Raw genomic sequence first — 12,632 nt, forward strand, 5'->3', positions numbered from 1 at the left:
AATGGCGGGCATGTGGAATGGTTGGGCCAGTGAGTGAGGACCTGTATCCTTCTCCCCTCTGAAAGACATTTCCCCCCCACAGCCTTTGCTGGAAGGGTACAATAAAAGGGTAGGTTTTTAAGTCAAACACCTTTGAATCTGCTACCACTAGGTGTACCCGTGAAGAGAGACACAGTGGGGCCTCATGAGACCATTTGAAATACAGTACCACGACTCTTTACGTCATTAAAGCCGCTCTGAATCTTCCTCCACAAACCCAAATAGATACGACATGTATGTCTTTGTTTTCTTTAAATCAGCTTTCAGCTCCTTGCCACACTTGGTCTCTGTCACCTTCTGGCTGAGGAAGCTCCGGCCACTCTTGAACCTCTGAGTCTGCTTTCTCAGCTGCAAAGTGAAGACAGTAAGAGTGTTGCCTCAGGAGGCGGCTGTGGGATGCGGTGAGATGACATAAAGTGCCCTGGACGGGCAGAATATACAGTAAGTATTGGGAGCTCCCTGTCCCCTCTCCAGGAAGCTTTCATAGAATACTTCAGTACATAGAGACTTTCTCAGGTTGCCGATTGCATCCTTTGGTTCATTGAATTGTTCATTCATTTATTTCCCAAGCACTGATTCAGCCCCCATCACTTGGGTGGTCCCTGCAGCCATGCTATTACCTGCTTCGGCATCTCCTGGCTAAAGCCAGAGCTGGGTGCTGGGACAAGAGCAGCTCCGTGGTAGGGAGCATCGGCACTAACCCTTCCCGGGGCGGAGGGGACCTCTGGAGACCCCTTCCCCCAACCTTGTCAGCCAAGAGTTGCCTTGCTCAGCACTTTCTGCATGGCTTCCTGGTGGCTTTGTTCCAAGGCCTGCTTTCTGCCCTGGGACCTGGGACCTTACAAAGGCCCCTTTGATGAAAAGTTTGAGGCAAAGAGACTGTGTCATTTGATACAAATGAGGCTCATGGGGGTGAAAGTTGAGCTTTATTCTCCTATTTTTGGATTTTCTGGCCCAGAGCAAAATGATCAGCTGACGGGACTAGGGGTGGAAGCCAAGAGGGAGGGGAATCACGGAGGGAGGGGAACCACAGAGGCCAGGAGAGCTGAGGCTTCTGGTAGCCCGGTGGTTAGGAGCTGCAAGCCTGGGGCGTGACCTCCATGTAGAGAGGTGCCTCCTGCTCAGCCAGACGCTACTTCCAGAGCTGGCAGGTGAACCAGGAGCCCACTTTTCCCAGAAATGGGACTTTCCTCCCCTTAGACTACAAGACTCAGCTTCTTGGGCCTGCTCCCGTGGTCCCCCTGCTCCCCGCCCTCCTGCTAATGGGGTGGCCAAGGACATAGTGTCTCAGGGTGGGATTTGAGAGACACAACAAAAGCCCCTTATCCCAGTCTCCATGCACCTCTAGGGCTGGCCTCTTGGGCATAATATACAGGGCAGTGGCCCTGGGCCCTGAGCTCAGGGTGACCCATGTGTTCAGAGGGACCCTTGTCCTGGGTGGGGGTTCCCACACTTGGTTTTAGGCTTCACTGTTACCGTCTTGAAATTCTTAATACTTTTTGAACAAGGCACCCTACATTGTCCTTTTTGCACTGGGCCCCACAAATCCTGGAGCCAGTGCTCTCTGCTTCTTCCAATTCTTGAAATCAGATGGGCTATCCCTACACCTTCCCTGCTCACCTCTTACTAACACCTGTCATTTGTATAGATCCACATTTACCAGGAGCTTGCGCCCCCCTTATCATATTCACTTGTCACCACCTGTCATGGCTGAGGAGAAGGTCGTTAGTGGGGATTTGTCCCATGGCTCCAGGCCCTTTGATCTCCTTGAGGAAAAAGTGCCTACCTCCTGACACATCTATAAGCCCCTCTTACTTAAGTGTAGGAAATTTGCAAGTCCAAAGCTGATTCTCTCCTTTACTCTTAAGAGCCAACCAAGTCCTCCAAGGGCGCTTAATAAATACTGACTAATGAACCTGCAGCTGCTGCTCCTTTGTCTAATTAAGTCTAATTAAGTCACAGACTTTAAATTATGCAACAAGGGTTGGCCAAAAGAGCTTAAAAATGTGGGAGCCCTAGCTTTTCTGCTCTGCCCTGTGGAAAAATCCCATCTTTTAATCATGCTTAACCTTCTTGAAGGAACAGTGGCAGCCTTTAAATAATGAATGAATGTATATTAACAAGATTTTCCCAAAGCTATACACATCAGAGCCAGATCAAAAAAGGCACGGAGGCAGAGACAGGCCTGGGGGGATTCCTGAAGTTTCTGGTGAATCCCAGAGTCCTGGGAGCTATCATTTGTTTTCTCAGAAGCCGGGAAGCAAGGACTGCAAAAGAGCACAGGGGGCTGAGGGCGGATGGAGCAGCATCCTGGGCTGCACCCGAAGCTGATAGAGGCTCCCACAGCACTTCCTGCACCCTTTTCCCCAGACTCTCCAGGCCAAGAGCTGTGTCCTCACAACAAAGCATAGGTTGGATTGAGTCACCTCACCTAGAGCAGTGAGCTTCTTAGACTTTCTAAGATGCCCCAGGAAATGTGGATGCAGCTGGTCCTCAGATCACATGTTGAGCAGCAAGGATTTAGGTTTTGTCATGTTGGTTGCCCATGACAACCATCCCCCCTCACCCCTACACCATTGTAGATCAATTAAATCAGATCCTAGGCTTTGATCCTTTAAATTTTTCTTTTAAAACTGAGTTAGAGTCTAGATAACTTATAGGTCACCCAAATGAAGCCTAGAAAGTTTAACCGCCTTGCTTGCAGTTGGTCATCTGTTACACTGGGATGAGAATCAGGCATGGCAGGGAACCAAGCCTGCTTGGAACCAGGGCTGCTCCCTCTTCCCTCTTGCAGATTTCAGCAGTGTCCAGGCCTCTTGTCTTGTCCTTCGGCTTGGGGTTGCAACCTGTGTGATTTCACTTGGGGAGCAGGAAAGATACTTCCATCTTTCTCTCCCTAAGCCTGCCCAAAGCGTTGCTATTACTGTTTGTTTGGGTGAAAGCTGAGTGTAACGTGTAGGATCTGTTATGCACTCATTCTATAGCAGCTTGATGTGAGTGGGCTTGTGCCAGGGGCGCTGGGATCTGCTCTGCGGGATCTGGGACTCGGTAGGGGCGGGGACTTTAGGGGCAAACTTGCCTCTTCTTGCGGCTTTACTGAGGGCACCCAGCACAGAGAGACCCCAGGCAAGGCTTCTGCCCTAGTTGTGTAAGGTCATGAGGCCTCAGGCAGAGGGCAGGAGGATGAAGAAAGAGCTGTTCCAGTCCTAGTTCCAGAGAAAATCATGACCTTTCTGCTGTGGTATGTGAATGAGGCCTACAGGCAGAAGTGGGCCAGGCCCAGCTTGGCTGCAGCTTGCACCACCCAATTGTCTCAACCCCTGCCATGACTGCGTCAGGGGTGGGGAAGGAAGAGGGAACTGGACCTTAAAAAAGCAGTGGTCGACATAATCACTTATTCAATATCCATCCTTCCCTCCCCCTATACTATCAGAATCCTAATTTTGTTCAATTCTTCAACAGTGTCCAGGCAAAAAACTTACCACCTCAAATGCCTGTTGCTAGGAGCAGCCCCGTGGCCAGACTGGCCAATGAGAGGTAGGCAGAAGTCTCTAGGGAAGTCTTTCTAGAAAGCTTTTAAAGGGCGGCCCATTTTCATTTTTCTCTCTTCTGACTGGGAGTTGTGGACCTGATACATGGTGCGGCAGCAACCATCTTGATCATGAGGCTGAAAGCCATGGCATGAGGAGGATAAAAGCTGTGTGCTAAGGCTGGTAGAGCAAAAAGAAGCCTGGGTCCCCTATGACTTCATAGAGCAATTTCACCAGTCATGGACTGTCTTACCTGGGACTTATTAGTATGTGAGAAACATAGACCTCTATTTGGTTAAGCCACTTGTGGCTGGGTTTCTTTTATAGCTGAATGCAATTCTCACACACAGGACCTTAGAAAGAATGTTCCTGAGATGGAAACGGGAAGAGAAGGTCAAGGAAAAAACATGGTCGCCTGAGAGAAGGGGGAAAGGAGACGTTTTCCTCCTTTGTGTGTGTATGTGTGTGTGTGTGTGACTATCTCACTCTACAATCTTCAGGGATTCCCTTTTCCCAAGGGATTGAGTTGATATTCCTCAGACCGACATTCAGGACTATAAAATTTGGCCCCAAATTAATTTTCTAGGCCCGTTGCCCTTTATACCATTCACTGGAGCAAGGATGAGCATTCTCTTTCTCCTGAATACATCTTGTATACTCCACCTTGATCTCAGTTCATAGGAGTTCTCCCTCCTCCTTCCTGTCTCAGGCTTACCTCCTCTCGTGGGATGCTCTTTTAAGAAGACTTTCTATCACGCTGGGCTCCAGGCGCCTTCTTCTTTGATTTCCTTCATCACCAAAATCTTTACATTTTTATGTGTCGTGGCCTCATCTTCCCAGCAAGGCTGTTGCGTCCCCCAGGGCAGGATCTTGGGAGCACGGTAGTGTAGAAAGATCATGTGCTGGGGAGTCACACTTGAGATCTAAGACGGTCTTGAGTATGTCACTTAACCTCTCTGAGCCTCCGTATCCTCGTCTGTGGAAGGGGGATAAAATGCATTTCTACCTGCTGGGCTTTTGGTGAAGATAGCCTACATAAAGCACTTAAGTGCCTGGCACACTGGAGGTGCTCAACAAGTGTATGTTGACATGTTGCCTGCTCGGTAACCCCTCAGCTCTGCCTTTTTTCTTATCCTTTGCCTCTCTTTCCACCTTTATCTATTTCTGTTCTGATTTTCTGCTTTGCACTTGAATTGGGAGACCTGTACCAAGTTTGGGGAGTGACCCTGAACTGTTTTCGTTTCCAGAGAAGGCCGGTATTAGGCTCTTGGCTTCAGTCTTCAATCACTGTAGGAGGTGTACAGGGGAGATTTCATGCCCATTGCTAAGGGTGTGAGATGAGGTATTACCTGCTCAAGGGAGTTAACTAAGTCTTTCTCTGAAGATTGATTGGTAAGAAAATGGATGTGTTAAAGCCCAGTTTTATCTGGCAACAGATGAACTAAATGACCTTCTAGCACTTGTTAATGTTTTGCAAATTTTGTCTGTGATAAGGTAAACATCTGGACCTCAACTTTTAAAAAAATTTTTTATTATTTATTTATTTGTTTTTTTGTGACCTTGGGATAGGAAGTATTATTTTATTTGTTTATTATTTTTTTAAGGAGGGCGCAGCTCACAGTGGCCCATGAAGGGATCGAACTGGCAACCTTGGTGTTATTAGCACCACGCTCTAATCAACTGAGCTAATCGGCCACCCCGGGCCTTAACTTTTTTGATATCCTGATTGCTGCCTCCTTTTGCCTCAATTCCATCCCAGAAACCCAGATCAAATAAGATGGTTGTGAGAAGTGACCTATAGCAAAAAATCCTATCATTGAAAGTTTAATGAGAAATGATGGCTTTCTTACTTCCATATAGATCCCTGTCACATGGAGCTATAAATCGGGGTGGATGCATTGAATGGGGTAGAAAACAAGAAGTCACCGTAGACTTAGATGGCAGGATAATGTGTACAGACATTGAATCCTGGGGCAGTCTTCCCTTTTTCATGTGTTTTCACTTGAAGAACCCAACAAGACAGAAACTTACTCTTTTGTCCCTCTTAGGGCAGAGGAGGGGTTTATACAGACTTGATTGATTGCACAGCTGTGTCCGGCATCCTTCAGCTTGCCGCATTATCCCCTAAAGTCTCCTATGCCTCAGCCAGGCTGCCAGCCATCATTCCTGGGCGAGGCTGGTGGGGTCAGGGCAGCTGACTATCAGCTAGGGGATATGTGTGGTAGAGAAGGGGTCGTGCAGCTGGCAATGAGGGTGTTGAACCCCTTTTCCTTGTTACGTACACACCAGGAGGTTTCATTTTGTGCTTCCTTTGAGCCCTCTAGTGTTCAAAGTCTGTTCGTTAAGGTATGGTTGACAGTTTATTTGGGGGTTGGGGGTTTGTACACCTCTATTGGGGACAACTGTTTATTTGCTCTCTCTCTCTCTCTCTCTCTCTCTCTCTCTCTGATTTGAGGGTTGGGCTGTGTGGCCTGTTTTTTTTCCTCTTCCCTCTTTTCCACTACAGCAGCATTGCTGACTTGCTGGGGGCCCAATCGGGTGTTCAATTCCTCCTTCCCAATGCCCCTAGGAGGACACCTTAATTTTGCCACCCCGCCTTACCCGGCATTCACTGCTCAGTGATATGGATACCCTTTGCTGTCAGATTCTGATAGGCCTGTCCTGGACAACCTGGAGCTTCAGTGTCTTTTTTTTTTTAACTGTATGTGGCCCAAGGGCAGGCTCCAAGCCTGCAGGATGGACTGTGTACAGTCCTGCTCAGGCCTAGTGCTAAATGGACCTTTGCCAGTGGTCTGGTGATGCTATCTTGACATGTCTGCAGAGCTGGAAAGAACTTGAGGAGTCTTGGCTCCTATATTAGTTTCTTGCATTAGTGTTGCTGCTATGACACATGACTACAAACCTAGTGGCTTAAAGCAACTCCAAATTATTTTTACATTTCTGGAGGTTGGAAGTGTAAAATGGGTTGGTAGGGCTGCATTTTTTCTGGAGGATCCAAGGGAGAACCCATTGTCTTGCCTTTTCTAGCTTCTGGAGACTGCCTGCATTCCTTGGCTCATGTACCCACATCACTTCAACCCGTTTCCATGGTCACGTCTCCTAATCTGATCCTCAGTCTCCTGTCTCCCTCTTAGAAGGACCCTTGTGATTACATTGGGCTCAGCCTGAATAATTTAGCATCATCTTCCCATTTCAAGGTCCTTAATTTAATCACACCTCAAAGTCTCCTTTGCCACATAAGCTGACATATTCACAAGCACTGGTGATTGGAAATGGACATCTTTGGAGGCCTACCCCCAAGGCTACCACAGCTTCCCACACCTCAGAATCTATGAAAGTGAGTAGATGTGATGAATCCCAAGCCAGTCTGGTCTGGTCATGGTGTGATTTCTGTAATTCTGGAAAGGCTTTCTAAACCCCTTTTCCCTACAGATCCCTCCCTAACTGTTAACTTCTGAAATCTTCTCTTAGTGAATAAAGCATGTTCATCCACAGTGGGAACTCAGGCTCAGTACAAGGCTGGAGGAACGTGTTTATTTCACACTAAGGTGTGAATGGCTGGCAGCAGATCCTTTCCTAACAAGTTCTGACGACTGGAGGCAGGAAGTGCCATGGATGGAGGAGGCAGGGAGGCACGGGCTAACTTGGGTCAGGTCTTAATAACACTTTAGCGTGGAGGTTCCCAGTGATGGACAGAGTGAAGGCACTTGGAAGTATGACCATAAAGTTTTAATCAAACAGAGCAAAATGGCCACGATGCAGAACAGGTAGTGCTTGGAGAAGAGAAAGATCGTCATCTCCTTGGTGACATAGAGTATGTGTATAAGATGAAGCAGTACAGGAACATGGCAAACTGGTTCTGGGGGAGGCAGGAGGTCCTGGAGGCCTCTCGAGAACTGTGGGGGAAAGAAGAGAGTGGAGCTGGCAAAACGGGGCGTGGGCGCCAGGCAGAGCTGGGCTTCAACCCTGCTCTTGTCCCTTCCTGAATGTAACTGCTGGCAGGTCTTCTTCCTCACCTAAGAGAAGGGGAATAGTGCCCATCTCACAAGATTATGAGGTGGGTGAGTGAGACAAGAAATGAGAAGTTCCTAGTCAGCTCACTGGCTGAGAAGGCACTCATGAGCTTTTACTTCTTGAGCCTACTCTTGTCCCTCCTGGCTCAGGCCAACACCTTTCTCTCTGGCCGTTCCATCCAGCCTCTGAGGCACACGGCTGTGCAGTCTCTCTCTGACTCTGAGATCCCAGATTGGGATGCTAAGTCTTGGAGTGTTCCCTGGATGGTTTTCCCTCATACTCAAGCTTGTTTTCTGGACAGTGGCACAATGAGAGGGTGCCCCTTGGACACAAATGACTGTTTCTGATTCTCTTGGTCTTGGCCCATGTCACATGGGGTTAGTACATGTTCCTTCAGCCCAGGGTTTGGTCTCTCCTGCAGACAGGTGGTGAGAAATGGGGGGGTGGGCCTCCTTGAACTCTCAGAGACTTGGGCATAGGGGAAAACAGCTTGAGTTGTCTGGCTGATGCTGCCTCTGTGTTGCTTCTTTCCAGAATCTCTGTCACTGAGGTTTGACAGAGCCCATTTTAACTGCGGAAAGCATCAACATATAAGTAAAGCAAAAGGTGATACAATATTTTGATCTGCAGTGAAGATACTACCCATGGTTTATTCTTTAAAATATCTTTTAAAATCAGGCCACATTTTTTTTGTAAGCAGCAGATGACAGGGACTGTGATTCCCTAAACCAGCTAGAAACATACTCACAGATGTATTTTTCAATACAATGAAATTTACCTACCCACCCATCCACCCGGAAAAAGAGAGAGTGGGGAAAAAGCTTAAAAATCGTCAACTCTCCACTTTTCAGTAAATACACAAAGAGTAGAACACTTTTGTAAACTATTACCAGAGACAGGGGTTTTGGGCACACCATTATTGAAACAAGTACATAAAATGTGAGGGCAACTAAATAAAACTGAGGGGTCAGAAAACAACTCCAGTGATGCTACCTCTAGAATGAATAGCAAGGGAAGTGGAAGACCCGAGGGAGAAACCTGGTGTTCCAGAGGGAGGACAGATCTAATGGCTCTCTGCAGACCCCAGATGGCTCTGGATCTGTTCACTTCCTGCCTCCTTGTGCGGTCTGCATGTGTTTTCAGTCTGAAATGCTGATAGATGATATTTATGATTTAGATAACAAAACATGCAGCTGTGAAACCTTTCGTTGTTTTCCAAAACACTTTCAATGGTCTAGCTTTTGAGTAGAAGACAAAGAGCAGGTAGGACTGTATACCAAAGGATTCCAACTCATCCATCAAGGAAAAAGATTTTCAAACAGAAAATGGAAAACAAATATGGTTAGGAGGACACATCGACCAAAGGCATAGTACCACACCATATGTGCTTTCAATAGTTTCAGGCTCCAACTTGTAACAAATTTTATCCCAGAATACTGAGAATAAAACCACAAGTTTGGAAATGGAACTTATTTTTGAGGTGTCAAAGATATTAAGAAATGAGAAAGAATCTTAGAGACAGGCAAATATTTTCTAGATTTTTAAAAAGGGGGAAAAAGATGGATTCTGGAAATCGCAGTTCAGTAAGCTTGACTTGGCCCAGCAAAATCATTTAGTGTATAATTGAGTATTTTGTGACCAAAACAAAGATAATTGTTAAGAAGCCAGCATGTATTCATTGAGAACAGATCATGTAAAACCAATCCCATTTTCTTAAAAACAATTGACCATTCAATTGGAGAAATGCTACTGGTAGGGTAATATCTTAATTCAGGGAAACCATGTTTCCCTGACAGTATGTTTCAGGATAGTTTTTTGAACAGAGAGAAATGTGAGCTGGATAAAATGTAACACAAGGGTGGTGATTAATGGAACACAGCTAACCTGTAGGGAGATCTTTTAGTGGTATTTACTTAAGTCATATCCTCCTCAACAGTTATGGCAATGACTTGGATAAAGACAGAGGCAAGTTTCTCAGAATCGAGGATGACTCAGAGCTGGGAAGCATAGCTAATACATTACATTCCAATAAAATTAAAAAATGATGAACATGAGTTGTTGCATTTGGGTTAAGAAGTGAATTGCATGAGTACATAAAAATGGTAACAGCTAATGTTTATTGAGTGCTTACCTAATGTGCCAGGCTCATTGCAAAGTGCCTTATGTGCATTCTCTCATTTAACACTCACGATGACCCGATGAGGTACCTTATGGATGAGCAAACCGAGGCTCCAGGATATTTAGTAACTTGTGCAACGTCACACCGTTTATACTTGGTAGAGCCAGGGTTTTAGCCCAACACGGTCTGGTTTTAAAGCCCAGATGACATTGCTTTAAACAATAGCATCTTTCATTATTTAAAGCTTATGATGGCCCCAGTACTAAGCACGCAACATCCCATTTAATCCTAAATAGGCATTCTTACCCCTATTTAGTACAGATTAGGTGAGAAGGGTCCATTTCTTGCCAAAAGAGGTCTAAGTTTTAGTTGACAACGAGGCAGAGTGATCCAACAGAGCAAAAGCAGCCCTGATCAGAGGAGGTGGTGTTTTTATCAAAATCCACTGGCCAGGCTGTGGTGGGAGTTCTAGTGTTAGGCATTACATCTCTTAAAAGAGATGCAGAGAGGAATGGAGAGTGGTGGAAATCCAGTCACAGAGGAAACGTTGAAGACTTTTTCCTGAGAAGGAAAGCCATGGACAGTTGGGTGGACAAAGTGGTTTCGGAACATCTCCTAGGGCCAACTCTCCTTAAAGAGGCGAATCTCAGCTTAGCCTAGAAGCTCTAAAGCAGTGAGTAGCCTAGCTCTGGATCCAGGGCAGGATGCAGCGGTGAAGCAGGTAGGGTGGGCTCCCGGACATGTCAGGGACAGAGATGTCCCTGATCCCCAGAATCAGCCCCTGGCCCTTGGGGCTGGACCTGCAGGCCTCTTGGTCAGTTCCCCCCACCCCCTCCCTGTCACCTACCAGGCGGGGCGTCGCCTGCTGCTGCAGCTGCTCCATCATCTCCTCATGCTGCCGTTGGCGCTCATTCTCCTCATGCAGGTACCTGAGCCGTGTGAGCTCAAACTCCATGCGCACCTTCTCCAGCTCTATCTCAGCCTTACAGTCAGTCCCTTGGGTCCCCGGGGCCCAGGACGGCACTGCAAGTTCTGGTCCATCACCCGCCTGGCCCTTGGTGGTGGGGCCGCCTTTGGGGGACAGTGACATAGGTGGCCCTGGGCAGCCTCTGTCGTCCCAAGTTTCCATCTCCTCCAGGTAGTCATAGGAGGAGTCTGGCTGAGGGGACTCTGCCTCCTGGGGCTGAGAAGGGGGAATCGAGGGATGGTGAGGGGTCAGTATGGGACTGTCCCTCACCCCTACTCCCACCCTACGGCACTCCCATTTCTCCAAGCCACAATGAATTCAGGTGTTTCAAAGAATGTTGTGAGTTGTAAAGATCTAGACTGAGTTCTTATTAGAAACGCACTAACACGGAGTTATTAGGATCTCAAAGTCAGGAAAAAGCAGAGGACAAACTGACACAAAGGAATGGTACCCTAAAGTTGCAAGAGGAGTCATTGAGGAGATGAGATAGAAGGCTATTTTTCTGGTGATTTTTAAATCACCATGGAGGTAACTTCCCTTCCCCCAACTCTACCTAACTTGGAGAAGAGTTAGATACCCAGTCCTCTAGGGGCTACAGTGGGCGGAAGAAACCAGGGTCTGTGTACAGAGAACCGAAACATATAGGAATCAACAAAAGGACTATGGAGGGAGCTGGGTCCTATCCAGACAGAGGAAATGGCCCCAAAAGGGGAAGTAGACGGGAAAGACCAAAGCTAGCTTCAAGTGACTTCACAATCTTATGACGGGCTCCCTGGTTATAGCCGGGTGCCAGTTGTGAGGAGGGGGTCCACGTCACCTGCTCTCTTAGCAGCTCTCTGGAACCTCATAGCACTCACCTACTGTCACCTGTCCCCATGGTACTTCTCCCTCCCCCTGCGGGAACAGGCTTGGGCAGTGAGAGGAGGCATTCTCCTTACCAAAGCAGCCCTCGGCTTCCCTTCAGACATGGGGTCATCAGGCACCATGTTGGGGAAGTTTGGGCAGCTTTCTCCCGACCCCCGAGCTTCCTCATCTCCCTTTCCTCTGTTGCCATCCAGAGCCACAACGCTGCAAGCTGGGGTCGGAGGACATGTTTAGAGGCACTGAGTTTTGGCCTCATCAGATTCACAGCCTGGCCACATCACAATCCCCTGTCCTCATAATCACCCACATTCTCTACCAGTTGCTAGGGACCCTTTGGCAGAGGATGTGACGCCTTGAGGTGCCCTATTAAGAACGGCAGGCTGGGCCTTTGCCACCCCCTCGTGACTGCTTGAAAACTAGAATTCCACCACTCGAAGTCCAGAATTCCATCATGTGAAATCTACTCCCTTGGGGTCCACTTTTAAATGACGACTGTACTTGGATGAGTCACAGTGAGCTCCACACACCCTGTTATTGGCTGAATTGTGTGTCCTCCCCCATTCATATATCGAAGTCCTACCCTCAGTACCTCAGAATGTCACCTTATTTAGAGATAGGGTCTTTACAGGGGTGATTAAGTTAAAATGAAGTCATTAGGGTAGTTCCTAATCCAATACAACTGATGTCCTTATTAGAAGAGGAAATTTAGACACAGACATGCATAGAAGGAAGATAAGGGGGGAAATGGCCATCTATAAACCCAGGAGAGAGGCCTGTATGAGTCAGCGTTTTCCAGAGAAACAGAACCAGTAGAACAGAACAGTCTAAAAACCACATGAGACACACTTATACTAAAAAATTAATCAGTGTTTATCTGAATTCAAATGTCACGGGAGAGCCTGTACTTTTATTCGTTAAATCTGTTCTGTTCACCTACCAAAGAAACAATTATATATGACCAAATAATGAACTGCTATTCAAATCACCAAGTACTGAAATGTACAGTAAGTGTTATGGGTAGTTGTGTCAGCTGTCATACCAACGAGCATAAAATCTCAGTGGCATACAACAATAAACATTTATTTAGCCCGGACATCTA

General features: G+C 47.2%; 1 protein-coding gene across 1 annotated transcript; it reads right to left on the reverse strand.

Moving 5' to 3' along the window:
* Window positions 1-225: 225 nt before the first annotated feature.
* Window positions 226-11,723, reverse strand: TMEM247 (transmembrane protein 247). The gene is given in 7 exon segments (XM_033124437.1): window positions 226-387; window positions 7,277-7,395; window positions 7,398-7,437; window positions 7,439-7,465; window positions 10,550-10,885; window positions 11,608-11,699; window positions 11,702-11,723. Coding segments are annotated over 7 exon segments (798 nt in total).
* Window positions 11,724-12,632: the final 909 nt, after the last annotated feature.

This window comes from Rhinolophus ferrumequinum, chromosome 13, assembly GCF_004115265.2.
Source record: "Rhinolophus ferrumequinum isolate MPI-CBG mRhiFer1 chromosome 13, mRhiFer1_v1.p, whole genome shotgun sequence".
NCBI classification, from domain to species: domain Eukaryota; kingdom Metazoa; phylum Chordata; class Mammalia; order Chiroptera; family Rhinolophidae; genus Rhinolophus; species Rhinolophus ferrumequinum.